This window comes from Aplidium turbinatum, chromosome 10, assembly GCF_918807975.1.
Source record: "Aplidium turbinatum chromosome 10, kaAplTurb1.1, whole genome shotgun sequence".
NCBI classification, from domain to species: Eukaryota; Metazoa; Chordata; class Ascidiacea; order Aplousobranchia; family Polyclinidae; genus Aplidium; species Aplidium turbinatum.
Window position 1 is genome coordinate 8,931,692 of NC_137481.1, and position 25,487 is coordinate 8,957,178.

Consider the following 25,487-nt stretch of genomic DNA (forward strand, 5'->3'; position numbering starts at 1 on the left):
AGTGCATTTTCAAAATCAGGGGCCTTGAAATACTTTAAAATGACCCTCACATGCCACCCTTTCAAAAAAATTTTTTTTTTGGTCTGTGTTTTTTATTATCTTGCTCATTATTTGGTTCTTCAGCTGCCACACAAAACGTAACTTGTGAATGCAAACAACAATTTATCGAAAAAGAATAACAAGAACCGAAACGGTATTTTGAATAATACATATTTTGTATAACACGAAACGGTAATGTAGACCTATAACACGTAATGTAACACGTAATAACACAACTACGTAACACGTAGTCATGCGCACAAGCCATAATAACAACTATACCGTGTTTTAAAGCAAATCCTAGACCAGAAAAACTGTTGGCGTTTGTTTAGCACCATGTTGGTGAGTTATATTAAATTAGTAGATAATTTTTGACCTTGCTAAAACAACAATGACATAAATAGAATATGAAGCAATTTTTACCACGTCGTGAGTAGCCTATATAGTCCTTCTATAAAAAGTAATAATTTTCTGGATAAGGTTTTTTTTTTGGATAAAATGTTCAAAAAGATCAGGACTAGGGTTGAATTTGAAATACTTCGCCAAATGAGCCCCCCCCCCCCCCTACTTAACAGTAACAGTAAAACTCCTACTTTGAAATCATAGATTCCTTCCTGGGAAGGAAGTTATTTCCAAACTACTGTCCTAGAAGCCATTATACATCAAAGGTGAGTATGAAAACAATATCGTTATAAAAACATCAACCAGTCAAGTCTTGTTCAGTTCGTCGGAGGTGAGTCAGCACAATTCACATTTCGACAATACTTTGCACACAATGCATCACCAGCTTCAGATGGTTCTTTAATCCAACCAGGCAAAATTAAAACAAGTTAACTTTCTTCTTCATGTCCATTCTTTTCCATTTTGGTAGTCGCCAAAATTCGTCCCTTGGCATTCCGAAGATTTCTTGAAATTCTCGATACGTAAGATGTTGCTGGAATTATAAAAGTGTATCTTAAAGCTCTGTGTTGCTTTTGTTTGTCTCTCAAACAAAATACCAACCCAATCTTTCCGAAAAAATAACCCAAAAAAAGCTTAGCTGTATATAAACATTAAAAAAGCTTAAGATTGTATAAATAACATAAAAAATACATGTCTAAACATATCCAAAACATTCTAAAAAACGATTTCTGATATTTTTGAAAAAATCCTCAAAACCTAAGGAAATACTTTCGGCTTCAGTTGATGGAGCCTGGGTTAAATATGCAGTAATTTTTGGACAGCCAGAAAATTTTGATTTTGTGTATATAAGATATGTGTGTTTTGTGAGTTATGTGTGTAGCCTACAAGTTTAGTGATTCCTTAGTTGTTTATATGATCTTCCCAAGATTCGAAGCCAAGTAATTTCGGAATCAAGATTGAAAAAAAAAAGCTAAACTTTGGGATTTCTTAAAATTTTAACCATATACGCCTTTGGCAACTGCAGGTAGCAATAAAGCTGTTCACAATTTTTGTATTTTTAAATGAAACCATTGCTTTCATTATAAACTAGACACAAGTCACACAACAACATCTGCTAGAAGATTTTTTTCATTACTTTGAACAAGAAATAGGACTGTTTTCAGTCTATCACCCACCTCTAAACGTGTCCGATCCACTCCTTTCGGTAATCTTGGGTTCAGTGTAGTTAATATATGGTATGGAAATAACTGCAAAAAAAATAATTATTCAATTAGTCTCAACTCACTACAGACTATCTTATACAAATTCCGTCGTCAACATTAGAAACGTTATAAAAGAGCTCAGAAATTAGAAGTAGGCTACACCGTAAAAAATAGTAAAAAAAATCGATCTTAAAATACTTAGACTTTTGTTGTCTGTTAATTACTTTGATGGAAGGAGTAATCTCTGGCATCGACGTTCCCTTTGGCATTTTCTCTTGGTTTACAACGATGAACGTTCCATTGTCGACGTCCACTGCAAGTAAAATAATATCAACAGGGCTCTCTGTGGTCAGTCAAGTCGCATCTTGGGAGAGATTTTTTGTCATTAACCGTACATCTATAATTTCATTTCGGATGCTCTTTTGAACACGTTTTGCTGATCAAAAAAGTCCAATAAGTTGTTTTAGTAGGCCTAATTACAATTTTGTTTCATCAAGTTTTGTCACAAAAACAGTTTCTTGTTTGTTGATGCAACGTTGTGAACAGTTATAGCTTGCATAATGTGAATGCTATGCTGCAAGCCGCTTTAATAAAACCTTTCGATTAAAACTTTTTTGAAAGTATATAAGCTGACAAATTATCGGGACAATTATAGGCTAATACAGTGCATGGCCTAAGTAAATGGATTAGAAATACTTATCAGTTGGTGCATGATTGTTACAATGGTAAAATTAAAACTTTCATAGCGATGCATGAATCCATTGTTTCCTTTTTATGCACAATCGAATACAATTTTTGTCGGACTGTATACATCAATATATAAAGCAAAGGATTACTTCTCTAAACGTGTATGGATTTGAATTGCCTGTTTTGCAACATTTTACAAAAATTTGTGGATTAAAACCGAGTCACGCAGAAAAATCGTAAAATTAAGATAAACTGAAAATTATTTTCGGGCATATTTTCATTATTTATTTGTTTATCATAATTATATCTTTAGGTCAAAGTAAAAATGGCCCTAGAACCTACTGTAGATATCACATAAATATGAATAGGCTGGGATATTTTTCTGACTTTGGAGTAGCATACAATGCAGAGATATCAATAAATGCAAGAAAGAGACAGTAGATAATTTTACACATGACGTAAGAGTTCTGCTCCGGTTTGACAAAACGCATTGAATTATTCATCGAGATATTTAATTCTTTTTATCAATTAACTAAACAAGGTAGCACTATGCTTTTGTGCGACTAAAACCGCCTGCACCTGAGCTTGGATAAAAATTGGCATACTCTGAGCAACGGTAAGCTTGTATATATGAGCTATCCAGAAATAAAAACGTATTTTCAGAAAACAGCATTTATAAAAACAAAACAAGCTGAGTGCTTGAGAAATTTCCGCTAAATCAACTTACCATGATCATTTGTTTTGTTCTCAGTTTGTAAGTTCATATTGTCGTCATTCCCCTGAATATAATCATATTGACAATAATATGGCAAATGGCAATCTAAAAAATCTAATGGTAAAGACGTTGCAAATGAACAATGCAGTGACTTGGTAACCATGAAATCTTTTGAGTTAATCTTTTAATTTGTTTACTAAAGATATATTTGAACATTTTGTTATTGTGCAAATTGTCCTTTAGTTTACTGTCCGCTATGTAGGTTACCTTTTAAAACGATGATTGCAGCCTATTTTGTAGCCTATATTACTTATTTATGTAGCATCAGACTATTACAAAATTAGGAAAATCAGTTTAGAACCTTCCAGCGGTTAGGATTGCAACCTACTAGCTATAGTGTTGTTATCTTGTAGGTCTAAGCTACTACAATATTGTTGCAAATATGATTGCAAAATGTAAAAATTGTTGCAGACCTGAGATGTTAAACATTGCACGCTTTTGGTGTGGTCTCTGGCTTCTCGCAATGTGCGTGATGGAGCTAAACAGAAACATGAAGTTAAAGTCAATTCCTTTATAAGTTTCTAACAAATTTCAATGTATAGGGCGCAGGGCACAATGTAGGGCGCAGGGCACAATGTAGAGCGCAGGCCTAAATCCATTCAACATCATCATTAACAATAATAGCCTACATTAACAATACAAAATGCAAGATTTTCTACAGGCTACGTGCAAAATCTTACATGAATTGACAGAACTTTTGTAGCGAGGTTTGGAGAAAAGAGGACTGCTCGCATTTGGTGATCGTGATGCCAGTCTTGGGTCTAAACCGTGCTTTACTAGATCCGCCTCTATTCTTTCTTGTTCAACAATCACCATCTTTCCAAGAGTACAAGGCAGTTTGAGAATCTGCAAAGCAAAAAAGATGTTCTGGAATCTAAATTTGTGACACATTCAGAGAACGATTTTTTGTTGAACGAAACTTGTTGGCTAGTTGGCTACTTAAAAAAAAACTAAAAGCTGGTGTCACTGTGATTTTTCCATTTTCTGCTTAACCTAATTGGTGTCAATTGATAAAGAACTGAAAAATATACCTTTTCATATTTCATAACTTCAACCTATAAAACAACAATTCAAGCTTCAGTACGTGGTCGTAAGTTTAAAAAAGAAAGCCGGATAAATAGCGGCAAGACGATTAGCCTACTTCTTCTTTGTTTCTTTTACTCTTTTCTTCTTTGATTTGTTCCATTTTTTGTATTTCAACTTCTTCCACCTTGTCTTCCCATCTTGAATACCAGGAACCTATTTTAAACAATAATTATAGAATTCATTCTGCTGAAGTTCATAATTTATTTAGATGTTCGGTATCCTGCAAACCAGCTTTATTTTCTTTACGTAACTTAAGCGTCACCAGATGCTTGGTTGACGTATAAGTGATTGCATTTGTGAGATACTGAATCCCTGCGATTTCGAAATGCTTGCTACCAGCAACTGTGTAGACTGCAGGTAACACGAGTATTTGAAATTGGCATCATGGATTTATAACAGCGATTTATTGCAACAAACCTATAGGATCGTTGCGATCACAGCAAATTCCATAAAAATAACACAAATTGTGAATTCTTGCTACACTCGACTCTTCGTCGTGGTGGTGCAAGCCTCAGGGGCCGATGGTCGATCCTTTTACCAGCCCAGATTCACGATTATTGAGAAACGTTTGTTGTTGGAAAAGTCGATGTCCAGCATATGGAGGCTACACCGATAAGGTTACGTAGTACAACGCAATGTTCTTTGTTCTACTACTTTATAATGAGTGTAGCCTACTCAGTGTTGTGCTGGCACCAGGTAAATTGCTACTTCTTCACTCTGTAGTCCGGGTTAGTATTCTATACGTTATAAGTTTTCTTCACCGGAAGATTTAGATGGCATTTCAAATATTTGAAAGGCTTATTGAGTTTGCAAATTTAAACCCCTCCACCTTTTGAAACAGTCTTGATAAAAAACAACAATTAAGCTGAGTGGGATAATTTTACTGTAAAACAATTTTGTTGCAAATAATCGAATTGAACACTGTCGTCTAGCGATGCCGATGTTACAAATATGTCCCTTTAATACTTGTTTCATAGGTATGTTTTGAATTTGATAAGTAGTTTTATAAAACTAAAAAATTATCTTTGCTGCAGTGGCAGTTTACAGACTGGTAACCCAACAATCTACTTCTACTCCACGCTACGTATTATTGAAACACGGCTTTTCGCAAAACAGTTTCAAAACTCATATTACTTTTTATATACTTTTTTTGATATGCAGAAAATTATGAATAAATAATTGCATGTACGGTAGTCCAAAAGAATACTTACATATACACCAAGCTGTGATAGCATGAAAAATAAAATCAACACCTATACAGTTATAGATGCCAAACCAAATATCGAAAAACGCCAAGACTAAACTACTCCAGATATGACAAAAATAAAATGTGGGTTGTGTTAGTGTAAATTATATCGTTCAAATAATTACATATTTACTTCACCTAATTTACAGTACACTAAATATTACATAGGTTAATTAACATCATGGGATAGGCCTACAAGCAATCTCTCTAGGGATATAGAATCTAACCTTCGAGAGAAGTTATGAAAAATGCATAAAACTTTCTTGGTCAATTTAGCACTTTACATAGCTTATCACATATTTATAAGTTATAATGAAAATACGACATAGTTTGATGTTAGGCAAAGCATGTAATAGACCAATCACCAATTAGAAATAACGGTAACCAACTATAGACATAACCCTTGCTATATATATACGAAGCGTTTGCTATTTTCAGGCTTTCCAATACATAGATTTTATCTTGATCTGTCATAAAACAAATCATATCACTATAGTCTACTTCTGTTGTCACTATTAATCTTGTAGGGTTAGCTTGTGTAAAACAATGTAACATTTACGTCTGTTGTTTTGAGGTGGAGCTGGTTGCCAAGTGGGTTGATCTTTATCCAAAAGGGAAGAATGATCGACGCCTGATTCCGGATGTATGTTCACGACTTGCTTTGAGCTAACAACGATCGGAGTCTTTTGGTTATCTACAGCTTCTCTGATATACTCTGGGAAGAATAGGTTTTGTTTAGATCAGTGGTTCTTAACCTTTACTAACCTTCCGAACCCTTACGCTAATCTGCAAGCTTTCGTTGAACCCCAAATTTTCGCTGAATCACAAAAACGAAAATCTACTACATTTGATAGTGATAGGCTACAATGCTACATTACTGTATCAATGAGACTTCTGTTGTTGTTTTTTCGTGACCAATAGTGCGATTCGATGCTTTGTCTCGGAGACAGCAATTCTCATGTCATTTTCGCAGGCAGCCGGTTTCGTTTTTTTTTTGCTTTAACATCCACCAGAATAGAAAACGCATGCTCGCATAAACAAGTAGTTACGAATGGCATGAGAACTTCAAGGGCAACTTTTGTAATAAAAAGATAACGTTCCATTTGTTTGCACCAAAACTTTTGAAAATTTGTTGTGTTGAAGTTTTTTTTGCACCTTGCTTTCTTGAAGCGCGATAATGTAATCGCAGTGGGCTATATGGACTGTTTTTTCTGCTGTTGTTGAAAAAAATTGAAAATAGAACTAAATTTCCTTAAACTAAGGAAATTTTCTCAAAAGCGAAAGCACTGCTTCTGCCGTCCCAAACAAAAAGCAAACGTGAAGAAATTCATCTTTTGAGAAAATTAAGTTTTTCTTACCGATTGTTTTTACAATGTTAGATAAAAATATAGTTTTTGCATTCTGTGTTACATGCAGATGGCATCATTACATCACGCGTCAAACACACAGATGTTTATTTACCATCACGTAAGCCGCAATCAAGTTTCGGCTGGACAATATTTTCCAAAAATATTCGCTGGTATACCATTCAGTAAGCCGTGTGCTAATGTTTCAGAGGACGTTCGCGCCGAACCCCTGAAACAGCTTCGTCGAACCCCAGGGGTTCGATCGAACCCTGGTTAAGAACCACTGGTTTAGATGGTACAAAGACAAAATAGTGTCTTGAACTATCAAAATTGTTGCAAAAATGATGATTAATGCATTGTTGATAATGATCATGAATTGAATGCATGATAAAATCGCTTGTATAGAAAAAAACATTAAATATTAATATTTATCGAATTCAAGTTAACATTTCTCTTTATCTCGGACAGGGTAGTTGGTTTAAACCAAGAACGCCCAAAGTGCGGCCGGCGGAAACAATACCTGTGCTGGTATCCGTCTGGGTGCATAACCTACTTAAGTATAATCGTTTATGATGAAGAAAACATAGTGGTTATGGACAGATTTCCCGGACTTTTTTGAATTTGTTTAGTTAGAGCGGCCTTTTCTTCTACACTTCTTATTTCTACCACCACATACGTGTTACGGTATAGGCCTACCAAAGTGTTGGAAGAAAAACTTAGCCTAAGTAGGTTATCTCTAATCTCCGCCAAGAAATTTGGACCATTCAGAAAAGTTATTCGAGACGTGAGGCAAGAAAACATAAATAAGCAGACCAAGTCAAACAATTCTGAAACCACAAGGGCGCAGGCAATATCTCTTGCTGCATTTTCCAGCCAAACCCCACTAGACTATGTCTATTAGCCTACACAGTAGGCCTATAGCCTACCTGGATGATGAAAGTGAGTCGGAGTTTTTACCATTGGTGATAAAGCTTCATCGCTGCAATTCGATTGTGAAGGGGATAGAACTGAATTAGAAGGACTAAGTGTATCTGTCTGCAATAAAAAAGCTTAAATATAAAAAACCGTTCGCAAATATCAGTTTCGTCTGCTTAAGTTGACTATAAAAGGGCTTTCTTGGCTTGTAAGAGAGTCATAACACCAATAATTTCGATATTTTATTGGACACAAAACTTACCCTGTTGTTGTAACCATTGTTTTTGTTGTTGTTTAATTCCACTGCGTTGTCGACATTGCTCGTCATATCACCTACAAAATGTAAACTTCAGTAAATTTTAAATAACCTTTTGCGTTCGTTTAAATATCTATCAAAAGCAAAATGATGAATTAGCTAAAAATGGTACTGAAATGGCACATAACTTACCATCTAACTGCAGACATGACGTCACTGCTTCGACCTTAAGGTATCAGTGCAGTAAACGTACACTAGACTTGAACGCCTTATTAGCCTACTACTATATACTGTAAGTAATTCAGAGTGGTGAGTTTTCCATTCATATAACTTGCATATATTTTTTAAATAGCAAAATAGTAGGCTACAAAAGCGGTAATTCCAGTAGTCACATTATATAATAACAACCATTCGAGTAGAAGGGAAATATTTGTAATACAATCAACTATGGTTGATTCAATTAAACCGGACCCTTAACCCTACTGAACCCTTAAAAGGGGGGCTTTTAACGCAAGGCCGGTCACCAAAATTGACAGAGTGAAGTTTCCGATTGTTGAAGTCTTGTTGCCGGGGAATTATTCCGTCCATTAAGTGCTACTGAATGGAGAGAAGTCCTTAGAATGCGTTGCTCAAGCTCATACTCCGAGAGTCGAACTAGCGCCGCTTGATCTTGAAGCTTCTTCGTTCACGAAGTCATGCACTAACCAACTGAGCTATCGGGGCGGACTGAACCAATGAACCCTATCTTATACGTGGGACGGGATGGTAACACTCTGACCATGTCATTCTTGAGTGTCCCGTCTATAAGGCAGCATGCTAAGTGGATGACAGGATTATTGTAGACGTAGTTCTACCTGACCTGGCTTCCCACCAGTTGCCTTGAACTTAGAAAGTCTTGCTCATACCAAAGAAGGAGAGATTGAACCAAAAAGGTCCATTTAAGCAGCAGGCACTCAATAGCTGGAAACATTCTACAGAATGATTTGCTTGTAACCAACGACTAACAATCAATTAATCGGGTTGCGATGATCCTATGGGCTGATTAGCACAGGTTTGAATGCATTACTGCTAAAATAAGATAGGCCTACTGTGCATTAATTAATAGTACCGTAGGCTACAGAAAATTTACCTTTTGTTGAGAACTTCATCATAGTCGTACTTCTTCTGTACAAAATTTCTCACCTTTACAGAATGATATCTGTTACCACACTTTCTAGAGAAATAATCAATATTCTACGCATAATTGTCGTTTAAGAACAAACAAGATATCAAAAAAAATGCAAAAGCTTAAAAGTAGAAACATTATTGACATGCAGCATACTCGCAAACATTTGTTCAAAGCAAACATAGCGCCGAATAAAAAGTATTTCTTTATTGGTGGCAATTAGTATTCACTAATGAAAAACTCTGTTTCAGAAGGTTTGATCAGGTCAGTAGTCTATGCGCAAATTTCTAATAAAAATTTCTAATTGCCTAATTTACCAGGGTGCAACTTAGCTTACATGAAAACCTATAGAATCAAAGGACAAGCAAAACATCAATAAAAGCTTATGACCATTTTGCTTATTGCAGCAGTTTGCACCAAACAAGCCAATGGGGGCACCTTCATTTACCCAGGACTGTTGAGAGGCCAATTTGAGTCCATTACCAATGACATTCCTAGATCCCAAAACAAGACACTGCTAAAACAGACAACATATAATAAAAAATTGGGGCGTTTTTTTTGAAATTTTTAGTCCTCTGAAAAAGTTCGGGCTCGGGGCCCAGAAAGTCATCCTGAGTCTGGATTCAAAAATACCGTTGCCAACGCCACTACACATACGCGTAGGCTACTTTTCTTTCACAGACGTCTACTTACGGTAGCCTTACGCTTATCTCTAAAATGTTACGGTGTAGCTTATAAAGGTTGATTTTGAATCAGATTGAGTTCAAAGGAATTTTAAATCATTGAGTTATTGCTTATATTTTTGCACATAGTGTAGGCCTACCAAACAGACTAGGTTTTTAATGATTTAAGTTACTTTTTATTATACGTAACGTAACTAAACCTAAAGTTGATTACTAGCCTATTACCTTGAACAGAGAAGCTGTTATGAACACTATCTTAGCAAAATTGAAGTAGGCTAGGCACTAACGTCACTAACAATGAGCAAAGTATTTTGCAGCCGACAACAACGCTTAGCTGAGGCAACTTTGTGTTTCATCGTACAAGATTTAGTTGTAGTGAGACTGAATGGGACTTCAGGCCTTTCATGGTGATAAAGTACCACTTTAGCTAACCATCAGTAACGTGCACTTAAACGAAGGGTATTCTGGCCTGTGGAAACGTTTATTGCACCTCAAAATTGTCACTGTTAATTTAAGCTATTGGGCAGTCACAAATTTGTAATCTGTTAGGAGAAAGATCGTAATATTGCCACTTGCAAAAGTTTCTGCAGGCTGTGGGTGTCGAGCCAAGTGTGCGCTTCTGAGTGAAGAGATATAGGCTACCGGTAGCCTAAATGTTTTTGTTTAGCTCGCAGCTTTAATGCACTTTACCTGAACACTAGTCAGATTTTGTTTTAAATGATAAAGGTGAACTTCATGCAGTTTTTACAGTTTTATTATAAAATGTGTAGCCTATTAGGCTATAAGCTTGGTTACACTGCGTGCTTGATTGATCAAAATACGATTAGCTTATAACGTCGGTCGTTAGGCTATATTTCAAGAAACTGAGAAAAGTTTCAAATGAGTTACGTAACCCATAAAATTGGAAATTATTTAACGCAGGGGTTCTTAAACTTTTTGGTTTGCACCTTCCTTGACGTCAATTGTAAAACTTTGTACTCCCCTTCTTGTTTAAGTTATAAATCAAAGTCAATCTAAATGGGCTAAATTGTAGGCTACATGTTATGGATTTTAAAACTAACAAAATTTATTGCCTTTTTTCATCATACCGGTAGCCTACATAGGCTAAATTATAAGATCAAGTGGAACACAATCTACTTTTCCTCTCATTTATGCAAGGTCATTTATACGAGGATAATTTGGGCCCGGTACCAATGAGATTTTCGGGTCTCAAGTAAAGTCACTTCTAAGAAAAACACACTATATACAAAGGATACGCGGTTTTTGCAAATTTTCGGGCCCCTAAAATCATCCCGGGCCCCTTTCAAAACTACCCCCTGGACCTCCCTGTCAACGCTACTGCATTTATGTGAAGGCTGTAGCTGCTTTTTCGAAGCCAGCAGTGTAATTCATGGCTTATTATTATTAGTTGAAAACAATGCACATGTCATGTCTATTCAGACTTAGTCAGACAATGCTTTTTTATCAAACGTTTTTTCAGGTATCACACTTAGCTTGCCGGAACCGGAAAGGTAGAAAAGTTGTTGATGGCAAGAGACTGAGTTTGAAGAACTCGAGCTGCGGCCATGGGAAAATTCTTCTGTCGGAGTTTGGCACACTAGTTGGACGGTAGTCGGACCACTCGGCATGCAACATTGCAACAACTCAGAAAGTGCTTCAACTCTGCAAGTAGGCTATTTAACTTACGTTTCAGTCACTATCTAAGTCAGCAGATGAGATGATATTCACTTGGCATCGTAGCGTACTTGCTTGGTTATCGCTGGCTAAAAAACTGAATTTGCTGACGTGAGATGCCAAGTTTTGGCTTGCTCAGTTGTATTATTTGTCAGCTTTTAGCCACTTGTTAAAATATTGCTAAATCAGTTATCACTTGCTCAACTGCCATGTGCTCAGTTCACAATTCCTGAATTGTAGGAGACTTTAGTTGGACATTCCGTGGCTTACTTCTGGAAATCCCTGAATGTAGGCTATCTTATGTTCACTTTCTACTCATAGATTGTGGATTTTGAGAAATAAACTGACAAATAAAATACTCTTCTGAAAAGCAATTAAGGTTTGCTTGCGGTGACAGGCTACTACTTTAAATTAGTGAAATCAAGAAACGCTGCTCCTATAGCTATGACTAAAGCTTTTCAACTTAAAATCTCTTCTAAAAGAGAAACAAACAAACAACATGACAACTTGTTGCTGCAAAATATGAAAATAATTCTCTTAAGTTACGCCAACCATGCCAATCTGAAGTAAACTTCAATGCAAAGAAACGCCGGAACATTTACAAAGTAGGCTACGACACTTTGACTAATCAATCGAAACACGGCCCCACCTCCGCAGTAAAGTGTTTTCCTGTCTCAGAAAGTAATGAATTATTTATTTATTTTTTACTTTATGCACGGTATCCGTGACAATACGTATACAAACTTCTTTTTGCTGGGCTACTAAAACAAGCTCTTTTATTATCCTTTTATTGAAGTTTTTGTACACTGTTTCTGCAGTTTTGTTTGTAATTTACCCTACCCTCTTCCATAGCCTACGCTATCAAGCATAGGCTATAGCTTAACGCTTTTTTGCGAAAATAATTATTTGGAGCTACAATAACCCACTACTGCGCTAAGTGTATGAAGCATTATTTATTATTTTCTGATTTGTTAATAAAAAAATAAAAATAAAAAAAACTTACCAGTTGCAGCAGATAGGCCATAGCCCATTGTTTGAATTGACACAAAAACTGTGGCATCGTACAAATATGGTGTGTGCAAACTTCATCTTTTTAAATCCAATTAATTTGAACTTGTTTATATATTCAACACTCATACGAAGACAACAAATAAAATAATATATTTTCTTTAACTAGACTACACCAAACCGTGGTGTCTTGTAATTAAACGCAAGAATAATAGAAATCAATACAGAAAAATCACTTACGCAGAAATTCGATCAAGCATGAAAAAGCGATCAATTAACATTAGCCACAAGTTGATCGATCGATATCGATTTTTCTTTGCACCAAGTCAACTCCAAACCAAATTCAATAGGTAGGCTATGACTATGGCCTAGCCTACCTATATTTAAAGAACGTTATTTATTTCAATCACAGGGTTTCAATGCATAATTTATCCGAAGTAGGCCTAGCTGTTGGGAATTTAAAAATTGGTATAGCCTAGTTCATGTAGGCCTACGTTGAGCATGGTAACTTTATGCTGGCTATTGTAAACAAATGGGCGTTTCTCTAAAAAAGATATACATAAAAGGAATGCCCCCTCTAGGAAATCCTGCGTGTAGGCTACGCAAAGCATTTACTACTTAAGATGGCGATAGGAAGGTTTTTAACCCACACAGTGGCAGTGCGCTGGATACATAGTGACTTTTGAGGTCAGATTTGACAGTCGCGTCCTCACACCGGTAAAAGCATGCTGGCATGGCAACAACTGTTGCCTTCTTATCGATCTTCTCAGGTGCATTTAACAGCTGACTACACATTGAAGTATTCGGCTTGACGAACATCACTAAATATTGGTAGGCCTATGTGTTCTAACCTCGCTGATATTCATCTCAAATAAAGCTGAACTAAGCAAAGTTATTGTTTGTTCTGAAACACGACTCTGTCTTTTCGCTTTTCAAAATCTTTATCGTAGCTAGATAGAGGCAAGTTTTTGAATTGTTTGTTCAAAAATCATTTTGAAGGGCTGTTTAAAGGTGCACTGCAACGAAAATACATAGCTTTTGTATTTGTAGATCTTTCTGAAATAAAACGTTTTTCAACAATTTTTTATTTTTTGTGTTACCATTAATTAAAAAACCTAAAAAAACCTTTTTTGAATTGAATGATTCTGATTGGTCAAAATTTTTGATGACGTCATTGGCTGGCAAAGCGGCATCCAAGGTCTATTGTTTTGCGTACAAACACAAGGAACAAATCGCGTAGGCTACCGAAACAGCGAACAATTTTGTGCTAAGGGAGTTTTTACACCCTTAAAATGGTGGCTACTTGTATGGCTCCCGGTTGTACTAACCGGGAAATCGTCAAATCTTTCATCGTTTACCTCTGAATAATGACGACAAGCTGAAGAAATGGATCTCAGCAATGAAACTCAAAAACCCACCTGTAAACAAGCACTGCCGTGTGTGCAGCAATCATTTTCTGGCCAGCGATTATTAACGCGATCTACAGGCAGAGCTACAAGGCACCAAGTCCAAACACCTGCTCATCCCTGAAGCTGTTTCTTCTGTCTTTGATTTTTCAAGATATGTGAAAGCCACTGTCAATACAGTACCCACAAAACTCGATCGACCTAGGTACAGGTCTGTGAGTACGATCGGGCGTTTGGATCGAATAGCAAAGCGAGAAAAAAACAAGACTTTGAAACAGGTCAGTAAGACAGTAAAACATTGGCAGGGTAGGCAAAGGCATATTAGGCAACTCTGAATACATAGGCTACTTTTAGTTGATATAAACCACTTGGTTCAAGCAAATTATTTTCCTGCATTTTTTTCAATGCAAATTTTCCATCCAACTGCTGTCTGAACTGGTGTTGTCAGAGCATGAATCAGAATGATGTTCTTCGCTGTCAAGTCGCCGTCTTTTTGGTTCAAAGAGAAATCCTTGTCTTGTTTCAGACATCTTGTTTATGCTCAATATGCAATGACCTATGCGACGTTTCTAAGGCAAATGTATGAAGCTGTTTACTTGGTTGCCAGCCGATGACGTCACAAAACACATAGCGCCATCAGGTGGCCGATTTTCATTTAGTTATATCTCCCAAACAAAAAGGCATATCAAAAAAATTTTTCGAAAAATATAATACTTAAACACTAAAGAATCACCAAAAAAATTTTAATTTTTCATTTCAGGTCCCCTTTAAATATCTTACGATGGCCATGACGTAGTAATCAGGGCCCTCATAGGCTGGTGAAAAACTTTATTTCTAATGGGAAACGAGTTTGAAGAAAACGACGTAGGCTACTGTGGTATCAAAAATTTCTTTTACAAGCTACTTTCATGGCAGCCTTTGCTTGGAAACAGGGAGAGAATGAACCAAATGGCATAGGTCTATGATGGAAGTAGAGTGAATATATATAAAGCGCACACTCTGTGAGTCGAACCAGCGCCGCGTGATCTTGAGCCGGGCGCGTAACCACTGAGCTAACGGGGTGGACTTCTCGTGTGGGTCCTTAACAATTTATCAGCTACAAGAAAACAAAAAAGTAAACGAATACACTTCATCGCCCAACCGAGGCAATGGCGACATCGCGTGATGACAGTGCATTTATTTTCGAACTTGGGTAAGTCTTTAAAGAAGCTGCAGCATCTGTGCTTGGAAGGTCATAAATCTCTTCATTCGTCAACGCTTTGTCTCACAAAAAACACAAAGTGAAAAATACGTAACAAAAAGTTTTACTAATCAGTGCAGGACACCGGACAACATAAATTCATAAGCACTTGGCTTCACATGCATTTCGATTAGGCTAACAGCACTTTATAAAACACTCTAAATTTATTCAGTACAACTACGATAATTAACGGCATGATTTATCATCTTGGGGAAGTAAATAGAGTTAAGCGTTGCAGCAATAGAAGCAGCATTTTTTTTCTTTAGAATTTAAATCTTTGGAGCATGAGACCATGTTTGGCATATGAAGGATGTTCGAAGGCCACAAGAAAACGCAGAGGCCCTTGATGGAACCAACAGATAAACGCTTATAAGCGAATGAAGCGCTTAAAAATTTATCGCAAATTGATTGCCGTTGAGTAGAAAATTGCGAGTTTGCAACAAAAGCAAAAGACACGTAAACAACTAACTTGGTTACGTGATTTAGAGATGATACGATTTTTACTCATTGAAGGCTGTTGGTGCTCTACATATGCGGATCGTTACACTCACAAAGACCAGCTATCAAAACGTACAATAGAACTCTACCTGTTTCTAGCCTCAAAGCAAAAATATATAGATAAAACATTGGAGACGGTAGAACCCTGGAAAGGTGTCACGGAACAAAACCTCGAATCTACGTGAAAGGATATAAAATTGAAAGAATCAAATTGAGCATCAAAGTCGGTGCTCTTCAACAGGGGTTCCGCGAAACATGTAGTGGGGTTCCTCGTTTTTTAGGGAAATTGATTTCTTCAGTAGGTTGATGTGTTGTTTTGAATTTTTAGATCACTGTGCCCCATTCACACTCCAAATAGGTCAGTTAGTTAAACAAGAGCTTGAGTGCAGTCAATCGCAGAAAAAGAAACATTGATATATTGTTGGGTCACTTGTTCATGGCTATGCTATTAACAAGAACGTTATTGTTTTAATCTGAATTTTTGTTAGTGGGAATTCGTTGATAAACGCAAAAGTAAATTAGGGTTTCCGAGATGACGAAAAGGGTTGAAGAGAGCTGATCTAAGTGGTTACGAAATCAAGTTGCCGTTATCGAAATAGAACGTTTCAACCGACTTGCAAACATCTTTGATTAGAGAATTTTTTGCGTTTTTACGCAACGTCAAGCGCATGTTACGAAAACGTCATGCGGGGGATATGCTTACGTTAAACAACATCGAATCAATGAAGAAATAGAAGGTCATGTTTCCTGTGAGAAATATCTCAACACGATGAAAATGTTTAAAGGCTAATCTGAAAATAGCTTTTTTGGAAACGAAAGAAAAAGATAATAATCTTCTATTCAGGTAAACAACTTATGGGACTGAACACCAAATAACCTAACACTTTGACACAATATGTAAAATTTCAAGCATGTACGTCATGTATCAATGACCGCAATTTTTAATCTTTTCGCTGAAAAATATTCCATTTTCAGTTTCAAGAGGTGGTGTGAACTTTGTTGAGGATAGTTAGTCTTCACTGGAAGGTAAAATTTGTTCATTTGTTTGTAAGAAGAGAATCCAGGAAGCAGGTATAGAAGAGACTTTCCTTAGAAGCAGCCTCGTTTCACAAAAAAAGATTCACAACAAAAGTATAATAATCAAAACATTTTCCTGTGAATCGCGCGGTGCTTGTCTTCTTCATATTCCCGCTTGCTCACCCAGATCTTTTTAAAGGTATCAAGTGATGCAAGAATCGAACCACTGCAAAAAGTATCGATAAGAAATGTGTTGCTCAAACAAAAAGGGCTCATAGGTTACTTGACTACGTGCATATTCATACTAAGAGTGGATAACAATACCCAAGTGGTTTCAAACGTCAGACTTTTACAATGGTACATCTTTCGAAGGTTTACCAGTTGTAGTGTATTTGACTAAATAGTAAATACTTATCAAAACTTATACTTAAAACTAAATACTTTTATTCAGTTAAAAATTAGTAATTTTTTTATGGATTGAAGAAATCAAGAATATCTCTGGTCGTGTTTTGATGAGTTCCGTACAAGCGATTTGGAAACAGAAAACAAATAAAATTTTAATGAAATCCAAGTTTCCAACTTGATAAACCTACAACATTAACAAACGAAAAAAAATAGCCTTTTGTTTCAAATTTATTGCCGACGGCGAGTCAAGTTAATCCCATTGAAGGGCAACAATAACGGTGTGACGTCATTCATTCGTCCTCACTTCGACTTACCCTATCCATGTTGAGTACAATCTTTCTTGGGTGGCTAAAATTCTTATTTTAACGTCTTTAGGCGCAAGTCGTTTCACTTCGTGGAGTATTCGGTCTCCAAAACCTGCAACAAAACGTAAAGTTTAGAGACACAATAGAAAGCAAAACTGATTCCATCAACACTTTTATGACGCTATTGCTTGTGTTTTATTCATTTAACGTTATAAAATTTACAATTGTCCAATGCATACAACGAGGCAGATGATCAGCTGCTAACGTTTTACAGCTTTTAACATTCTTATGCCTTTATTGCATCAGAAAAACCAGTTTGAACATCATCTTGACTCGAACGTTATTTAAATGAAACAACAAATAAAAAACTGCGTAAATATGAGAAGTTAAGCCTTGACTAAATTTTAGTTACGGTTACGGTTTAGGATATTTAACTTACTAGAGACGAAGCCAAAACAAACCTTTCAATAAAGTCGATCCGCCTGACAACACGATATTCTGGTATAACGTCCTCCGCAAATCCATGTCGCACTTCATTATGCTGTCCGACAGCACCTCATGGATCCCTGGACTCTCCTCTCCCACCAGATCAGGCTGGAACAAGACTTCGGGAGCTCGAAACTTCGCTGATCCAATCTGAGAGATTGTTTTTTTTAGTTTTTTGTTTTTACAGTGAAAGACGTTAAATAAGTGAACGTTGAATAGGTGTCGAGACAGCGTGTGAGTCCGTGGCACTGGTTTTAAGAAATCTAAAAACTGCCCACTGTGTTTATAGGCTTACAACCAAAGACATGTTTAGTCGTCTCAAAGCAGGAGCACAGTGAAGTTGAACGACTTACTTCAATGGAACTTCCATCGGGAAGAGGGAATTGTTTCTTTTCGTTTTCTAAGCTTTCTTCTTTAGAAGCATTTTGAGAAACATAGCAAGCTTTCTGAAAGCGAGTAATCAAAGTTTTAAAAAACACAGGACGTGTCTAGCATGGGTTACAATGAAAACAATCCTTGAAATACTCCTCAAACCTAGATAATGGATCGCAATTTTAAAGAATCATTGTTGGCTATATGATGTTAACAAAGTCAAGTCGCAATTGAATACCCAAAAATGCGGAAAACTGGTAGAAATATATATAGCACATAGCAGCAAGTTACAAACTGGTTCACCAGATCTCTTGATCAAACTGATGTGAGTCGAAGATTTGACAGATTTCATCACAATTCAGTTAAATATCGTCGTTTACTCGACCAACGCTTAACATGAAAAAAGATTGACTGAACGGTCTATCACAAAACATTCAATGGTCAGTAATATTCAAACAGTAACCTGTTTCAAAACCGTACCTCTTTTATTGTTCTGACGATTTCTTTTTCAGCAGATGTTTTGAAATTGAATCCTTCTTTTCTTAGCAGCAATTGCAAGTACCTGAAAATGTTGCACAGCAAAATGCCTTTAATCTCATCGATTTGACGGCGCAATGGTTCCCAACTAGCTAGAACTTGCAAATCCATCCAAGTAAATTAAAAAGGAATTGAATCAGCCAAATCACTTCCCTTTCAATGAAGTATTGAATTGTACATCTTTGGTGTTGACCAAGAATTTTATGGTGGGACAAAAGAGTTTACAATTGAATAAACTAACATCAAATAACGTCCAGCAGTGATAGAAACCGATTTTTTCCGCCACAGAAACAAAAAAATATATCTACTCAACCAGCAAACATTTTGCTACATTTGTTACCTAAAAGAAATACAAAACCGCAATGCCTACCTTGTCACGTCTCTGCCTGCGATATCATTCCTTACAATAGAATGTGGCAAAGAAAATCCTTCGTAAATAGGAACAGCATGAGTGACCCCATCGCCGGCATCTAATACCACACCGGTTGTCTTGCCAGCCGCATACCTGTGACAAAATACGAGATGATATAATGTTTGCAATGAAACACTGCTGCATGGTAAGTTGGTTATACAAAAATGCCACAAACGTATGAAAATTTAACGAAAAAAATGAACTCACAAAGATAAAACGGCTTGAATGGAGACGAAAAAGGCTGGAACATTAAAAGTTTCAAAAAATATTTCAGCAGCTCGTTCTCTGTTTTGTCGAGGATTTAGTGGAGCTTCTGTTAACAACACTGGATGTTCTTCTGGAAAGGTTTGCAGCTCATTCTTTGAATAGACATATTGCCAAATTCTTTCCATGTCGTTCCAGTCCGTAACGATTCCATGCTAAGATACAGAAAAGGTCGCAATATAAACACTGAAAAATACTCAAACAATGGCAGTACCTGTTTACAACCAGTATAAGCATTTAAGATACTGTACTACTGTATCACAGTCCGGAGTACACGTTTTTTAGGTGCAGATAGTTAGGTGCGTGTCAAATAGGTGCGCACTGTGGCGTCAGGATATTTAGGTACGGTGCACTGTGGCGCAGAGTCATTTAGGTGCTATTTGGTGTGTCAAATCACACTCATAATCATTTATCAGAAATGCTTAATCGGTACTGTTTCGCAATTCTGCTTTGTTGCATGACTGGGTGGTATAGAAATTACTAAATCTTTCACCGGCGTTAAGGTAGGCTAGGCTATGTTTTATCGTTTTTAAACCTAGTTATAGTTTTTGATGGAAAACCAAGATACTGTTCGGTTAAGCTTACCACCCGCTTGAATACGGTATGATTTTACTGATGTTTAGTGTAGTTATTATTTGACTTAACTAGAAGTAAACTCAGCTAAGTTCGAAAACTTGAATAATTTATTGATAAATCTTTTGCCGACGCAAACCTGGACTAACAAATAAATGCCAGACATGCGTATTTACAAAACTATATATAAACTGTTTTTCTGTTCAATATAACATTTTGTGTGAAAAACATTGCCCTACATGCCAATTGCCAAGCTGATATAATCTGCAGTATTACCATCAAGCACCCAATGAAATAGACTGTACTGGGAATAGCACCTATTTGACCGGGCGCCGCACTTAAATATCCTGACGCCAAAGCGTGCGCACCTATGTGGCAGGCACCTAACTCTCTGCACCTCAAAGACGTGCTCTAGTCCGTTGCGACTATTTACCACAAAAATCCACAGATAACATTTAATATAAAAGTAACAAGCTTTAGAAATCAGCATCAATACTCACTTCCATAGGATACCGTATGCTGAGCAAACCTCTGTGTTCTTGTGCTTTTGGTCCGATGAACATGTCGCCCTCCAATGCTCCAGCCATGACGCGCACATGCTTTGGGCGACCAATACTAAACAAGTTACAAAAAGAAATTTGATTGGTATTGTGCTATGTAAAGTATATAACAGCAAGCTTAACCAACTTTTGTGTGTCACAGCTTATCACCTAAAGTTACACTTCAAGACAGAAAATCTATCAAACATGATTCTTTTTCAAATACTTTTCAAATTATGTAAACTCTATTTCTTTTTTGAGAGGTTAATATTAAGCTTGTAAATACTGAAGTTCAAAATACCGTAATACTAATCCCTTTCACCTGAAGATATATTCTTGTTAATGGTATTTGCTTGGGTAAAAAAACAGTAGAATTATGCTAACGACTAATAAAATTTACCCTTGCAAAAGAGAGAGCGATATTTTTTTATTTGTCTTTCCAGCATAAAAAATTGTCATCATCACGCAAATACAACACATAGTCATACACTGCATAATGCAGAAAGAACTGACAGCACCTAATAACCTTGCAGTTTCCTAGTGTACTGTATGTGTTGTCTGCCATCCAGTAACAGACAACCACTAGGCTACTAAAGTACAATCGAGTAGGCTAACATCATTAAAGTAATTGATAACTTTAATGTGAAGCTACTTTAATCTTAGGAAATTCACCAGCTGGCATTTTGTGCTTTAGAGTAAACAACATATCGAATTGATATGGCTATACACACTACACAGCCTACCCCTTTGTGGGATGAAGGGGCAAAACAAATGATATACACAAATTAACCATAAAAAAAATGTCACACAAGACACGCATTATCCTACTTGGAAACGAAAGCTATTCATATTTCATAAGAGTCAAGTAAAAAGTTTTGTAGTGTTGTTGATTGATGATTGCTGCTATCTACAAAAGATGATTGATGCTATCTATGAGTAAACTTAACTTGATCAGTCATGCATTATTCAATAAAAACTTCCACTCACTAATTCGGGAAGTAGCTTTTAGGAACTTGGTCACCAGCAAATCCAGCTTTTATCATTCCAGAACCCTAAACAGAAATTTGAAAACCACTTCAAACAACAGGATTCAGAAAATCCAGACAAGACTTAGAAAAAATTGTAGTCCAACTTTTAATAGAAAGCAATGTTATAATTGTAACAAAGTATAAAATGGATAAATGTTTGAGCTAGTAATTGCTACTTGCATTTCTGGTTGTAAGCTTTCAAAAACTACAAAAAAGATTAAAAAGTAAGATGATTTAATTAGACCATAGCTTCAGAACTGAAATTAAACATGTGTTTGGTTGGAACAATATAAGCAAAGATCTATATATACCATAACTGTGACATGGGAAAGTGAATAAAACAAAACAATCAAACTGTCGTTTATGGGAACTGGTGTGCAAGTTTCCGCCCTGGTCATCATCATCCGATTTCGGTTTTTGTCCCCACTAGTGGGGGTGGCTGATTTTTTCCTTGCAGTAATAAATGCTATAAAATTAGTATGGTATGATATATGTCAAAGATTGGAATGGATCAAAACATATAGGGTAAAGTGTGTGTACACTGAACCACATTCAACCAAGCAAAAGCTGTTGTGAATACATTCCCTTTACTTCACTCTAACCCTAACCTTCAAGGTTAGGTGAGGGTTTTGGTTGAAATTAGAAAATAGTAAAGCAAAGGTAAAGTATTCAAAACACAAAACAGCTATATCACCCTATACTTTTGGTCGATTCCAATGTATGACATCATGGCACTTTTTACCAAGATAGAGACTTGTACACCAGATCCCATTTATGTATGCATGACCATAATGACTCACATTATCAATCACAACAGGTTGATTGGCAATGATATCATAAGATTCCATATTTCTATACTGGCTGTAACTTTACTACAAAGCATAGAAAAAGACACCTAACCTGAAATAGAATAAATTCAAAGACTAACCAATAATCATACCCAAGTTACATGCTTAAATCTTAAAGATGTAGTTAACATTTTCTAAAACAAAAAGCATCACTAGGATATTGTATGCTAGTTATTAAAAGTTTTGATGCATGTATGGGGCTTTGCAGCAGGAAATGGTTATTACATGATTACGAATATGCTTTATTAAAATGAATTTGATAGTTAAGTGGTATCAATGGATTGAAAAATATGAGTTGTTCTAAAGAGTTTTACAAGGCAGGCGTTTGTGAGACATCACATGAAAATAATAGCAAAAAAGTTTAGTTTTGTTAATTGCAGTGGCTATTGCCATATTAAGATGTTCACTCAAACATGACGTATTACTTTCTTACACCTTCTCTTCAACAATGAAGAATGAAAGAGCAACAAAAAACTGCGTATTCACGCAATATTAAGTAAACCAGCTAATTTTAATTTAAAACATATATAATTGTTCTTCATGTTGTATTGATAAACTCGTCGAATTAAAAACGTCGGGAGTCCCTAGTCGGGATGCGCAACTACATCCGCTTTTGGCTTATCCGCAACACTAAAAGGGTTACGATTTCTTCTGATTTACAAAATATTGTACTTTTTACGGGTTGTATAAGAAGAGTGAAGTTGGTTTTAAAGTAATTGAAGGTTTTTAGTTGAAAGCAAGCCAGCAGCAAAGCGTAAAAAAGTGTCAAATTGGCAATTTACCCTTCTAATGTTGACGGAACAACGGAGTTGCACGTCCCGTAATATTTTGCCTATTGGTCAAATTGTGCTCGTTTGATTATAACCTACAAGTTCATTTCTTTCCAAAAAAAGCCTACACAGCAAGGTTTGTTTAAAGTTAGTTACATAGCCAACATACGATAAATTGTTTTCAAACGAGCTTCTGTCTACAAACTACCCTTTGAGTTTCTTACTTTAAGACTTTGGCCTATAGCCTACAAAAGGCTAAGGTCAGTTTTTTGTCTGCAATAGAGTGGTGTCTGACTAGATGACCGCTTATGGTTTTCCGCTACCATCCCGATTGCGCTATAATTACCAACATCTGTAACTTACAATGACACTCTGAAAGTTGCTTATTATGTTTTCATTTGTTCACACTTATACAGTAACTTATTGTACATCAAGTTGGGGAAAGGCCAGTGACAGTGTCGTGGATTCTTTGATAAAATTGCGAAAAAAAGTTGTCAGAATCTGTAGCGCACCCAGCATGGGGCTAAGGGGGCTCAAGCCCCCCAAACACGCCACCAAAAATTTTTTTGTATGTTCCCCATTTATACCTTTTGCTTACAGGTTAGAATTAGATAATATAAATAAGACACAACAATACAACAAGGCTGAGCATTATAACAATATATTTTACATATTTACAAATAGTTTTAACAGCCGAACGTTTTCGGCTTAACTTAAGCCCTCATCAGGAACCTAAAAATATTTATAAAAATGCAATAAATTTTAACTTCTTGAAGGAAAAATAACATTAAGAAAAGGCAACTACATAAATAACTACAAAAATATTTGCACCACAGGGAACGTGGTGCATCAAGTAAATGTTGAGGAGAATGCACGCGCCTCCAGCAAATAATTAATTGTTTGTTTAAATTTGGGTTGTAGCGCTTGATTAACACTACTTTCTGAATTTCGGTGTCAAATTGGGATTTGCTTTTGCGTAAAATTTTAAATGAGTCAGCAGAGAATTTTCGATCTGTGCAAAAAGAAGACTCCATGATTTGGTCTTTGATGACACTTTTCTTTAACTTCCTAAAGTTCAGATGCTCCCGTACTCTCGTGGTCAAATGTCTGGTGGACATACCGATGTACGTAGGCCTACCACACGTCAATGCCGAATCACACGGACATGTAAAACTGTATATCACATTTGATCAGAGAGACGAAGGCGTCTGGGACTTTAGTTGAAAATACAAACTAATTTTGAATGTTTTGTAAGTAGGAAAAACGTCCATCAAATTTACTGTTTACAAATTAGTGCTTTGTTTCAAACTGCTTTCGTGCTAGTAGTTGTTTTCGCACTTATTTCCGTTGGCAAACAGAAAGCTAATTCTATTTTGTCATACATGACGAAAAAGACGATATCTATAGAAGATTGCGAGAGTGGACGTAGGGATGAGGATGCTGATGGTGCTAGTAGCATGGGGTTCACTAGGCCAACTTCTAATCTGATTGAGAGAACGAATTTTGATTTATCGGCAACCGGTGGGTTGTGGGCCGTGAGTGCCTTTAATTAATTAATTATTATTCAAAGGGATGGGCATTGGCCTATTGTCACTGTCAATTTTGTCGCAAATCACTAGTCCGACATTTCTGAATTAGCCCTCCCCCTAATTTTTTTTTCTGGGTGCGCTACTGGTCAGAATAATTACTAAAAAATCATATTATGCTCACACTAACCCTTTATTTTTCAAAATAAACATCTTGAAACTAAAGCACATAGCCTATAGGCTACAACATTAAAATAAATAAAAAAAATAAAATAAAACATAGGTTATGTATCGTAAGTTTATACGAATCAGTTTCCCTCCATTCCATGCATTGTGATTTATGTACAAAATTAATGCTTCATCCATTCATCAGCATAGCACAAGATATCAGACTAGCTGGAACTATTTCATAAATAGATCAAACACAGAATCTGGAAATAGTCCATGCAGGTAGGCTACTGGAACCAATAATCTGGTCAGAGGTTCCACGCAACTTGAAAAACTTATAATTTCATTGTTTTAAAAAAGAGGTGAAAGCCCTAATTTTACAAAGCTATGGAGAGTTAGGCTATAGGCTAAATTGTGTGTTAGGCCTATACAAATCTAATCTCTGCTTATTTTTTGTAATTTTATGTAAACATTAGCCTATCTAAAATAAATGTTTCTTTTCCTTTCATTGTGTATTTTAAAGCGCAGGGACATTGTATTTTTCTGTTACATATTTTTTGTGTCTGAAGTGACAAAATTATCATTGTTGCTCTAGTTGTAGGGTTGCAA

At 36.2% G+C, this 25,487-nt stretch overlaps 2 protein-coding genes across 2 annotated transcripts; both read right to left on the bottom strand.

Moving 5' to 3' along the window:
- Window positions 1-859: 859 nt before the first annotated feature.
- LOC145778928 (uncharacterized) lies at window positions 860-9,159 on the bottom strand. Its single transcript, XM_082590517.1, has 11 exons — window positions 9,084-9,159; window positions 7,961-8,031; window positions 7,710-7,818; window positions 5,997-6,152; window positions 4,247-4,344; window positions 3,786-3,951; window positions 3,519-3,583; window positions 3,058-3,109; window positions 1,868-1,956; window positions 1,617-1,688; window positions 860-973 (listed from the first exon to the last, which is right to left on the bottom strand). The coding sequence occupies exons 1-11, from the start codon at window positions 9,103-9,105 to the stop codon at window positions 860-862; spliced, it is 1,014 nt and encodes a 337-aa protein (XP_082446643.1). The 5' UTR covers window positions 9,106-9,159.
- Window positions 9,160-15,177: 6,018 nt separating this feature from the next.
- Window positions 15,178-22,468, bottom strand: LOC145778188 (beta-centractin-like). The gene is made up of 10 exons (XM_082589629.1): window positions 22,367-22,468; window positions 21,526-21,590; window positions 20,500-20,614; window positions 19,370-19,581; window positions 19,121-19,255; window positions 18,694-18,775; window positions 18,195-18,287; window positions 17,817-17,991; window positions 17,365-17,467; window positions 15,178-16,871 (listed from the first exon to the last, which is right to left on the bottom strand). The coding sequence occupies exons 1-10, from the start codon at window positions 22,412-22,414 to the stop codon at window positions 16,769-16,771; spliced, it is 1,131 nt and encodes a 376-aa protein (XP_082445755.1). The 5' UTR covers window positions 22,415-22,468; the 3' UTR covers window positions 15,178-16,768.
- Window positions 22,469-25,487: the final 3,019 nt, after the last annotated feature.

Bases quoted from the DNA above. Each gene is read 5' to 3' on its own strand.
- LOC145778928 (XM_082590517.1), bottom strand. From the start codon at position 9,105: ATGATGAAGTTCTCAACAAAAG. The intron at 7,819-7,960 runs GTAAGTTTTGTG...TTTTTATTGCAG, and splicing joins ACAATGGTTACAACAACAGG to ACAGATACACTTAGTCCTTC. The intron at 3,952-4,246 runs GTAGGCTAATCG...TTTGCTTTGCAG, and splicing joins GTAAAAGAAACAAAGAAGAA to ATTCTCAAACTGCCTTGTAC.
- LOC145778188 (XM_082589629.1), bottom strand. From the start codon at position 22,414: ATGGAATCTTATGATATCATTGCCAATCAACCTGTTGTGATTGATAAT. The intron at 18,288-18,693 runs GTACGGTTTTGA...ACTCGCTTTCAG, and splicing joins TCGTCAGAACAATAAAAGAG to AAAGCTTGCTATGTTTCTCA. The intron at 17,992-18,194 runs GTAAGTCGTTCA...ACAATCTCTCAG, and splicing joins CCGATGGAAGTTCCATTGAA to ATTGGATCAGCGAAGTTTCG.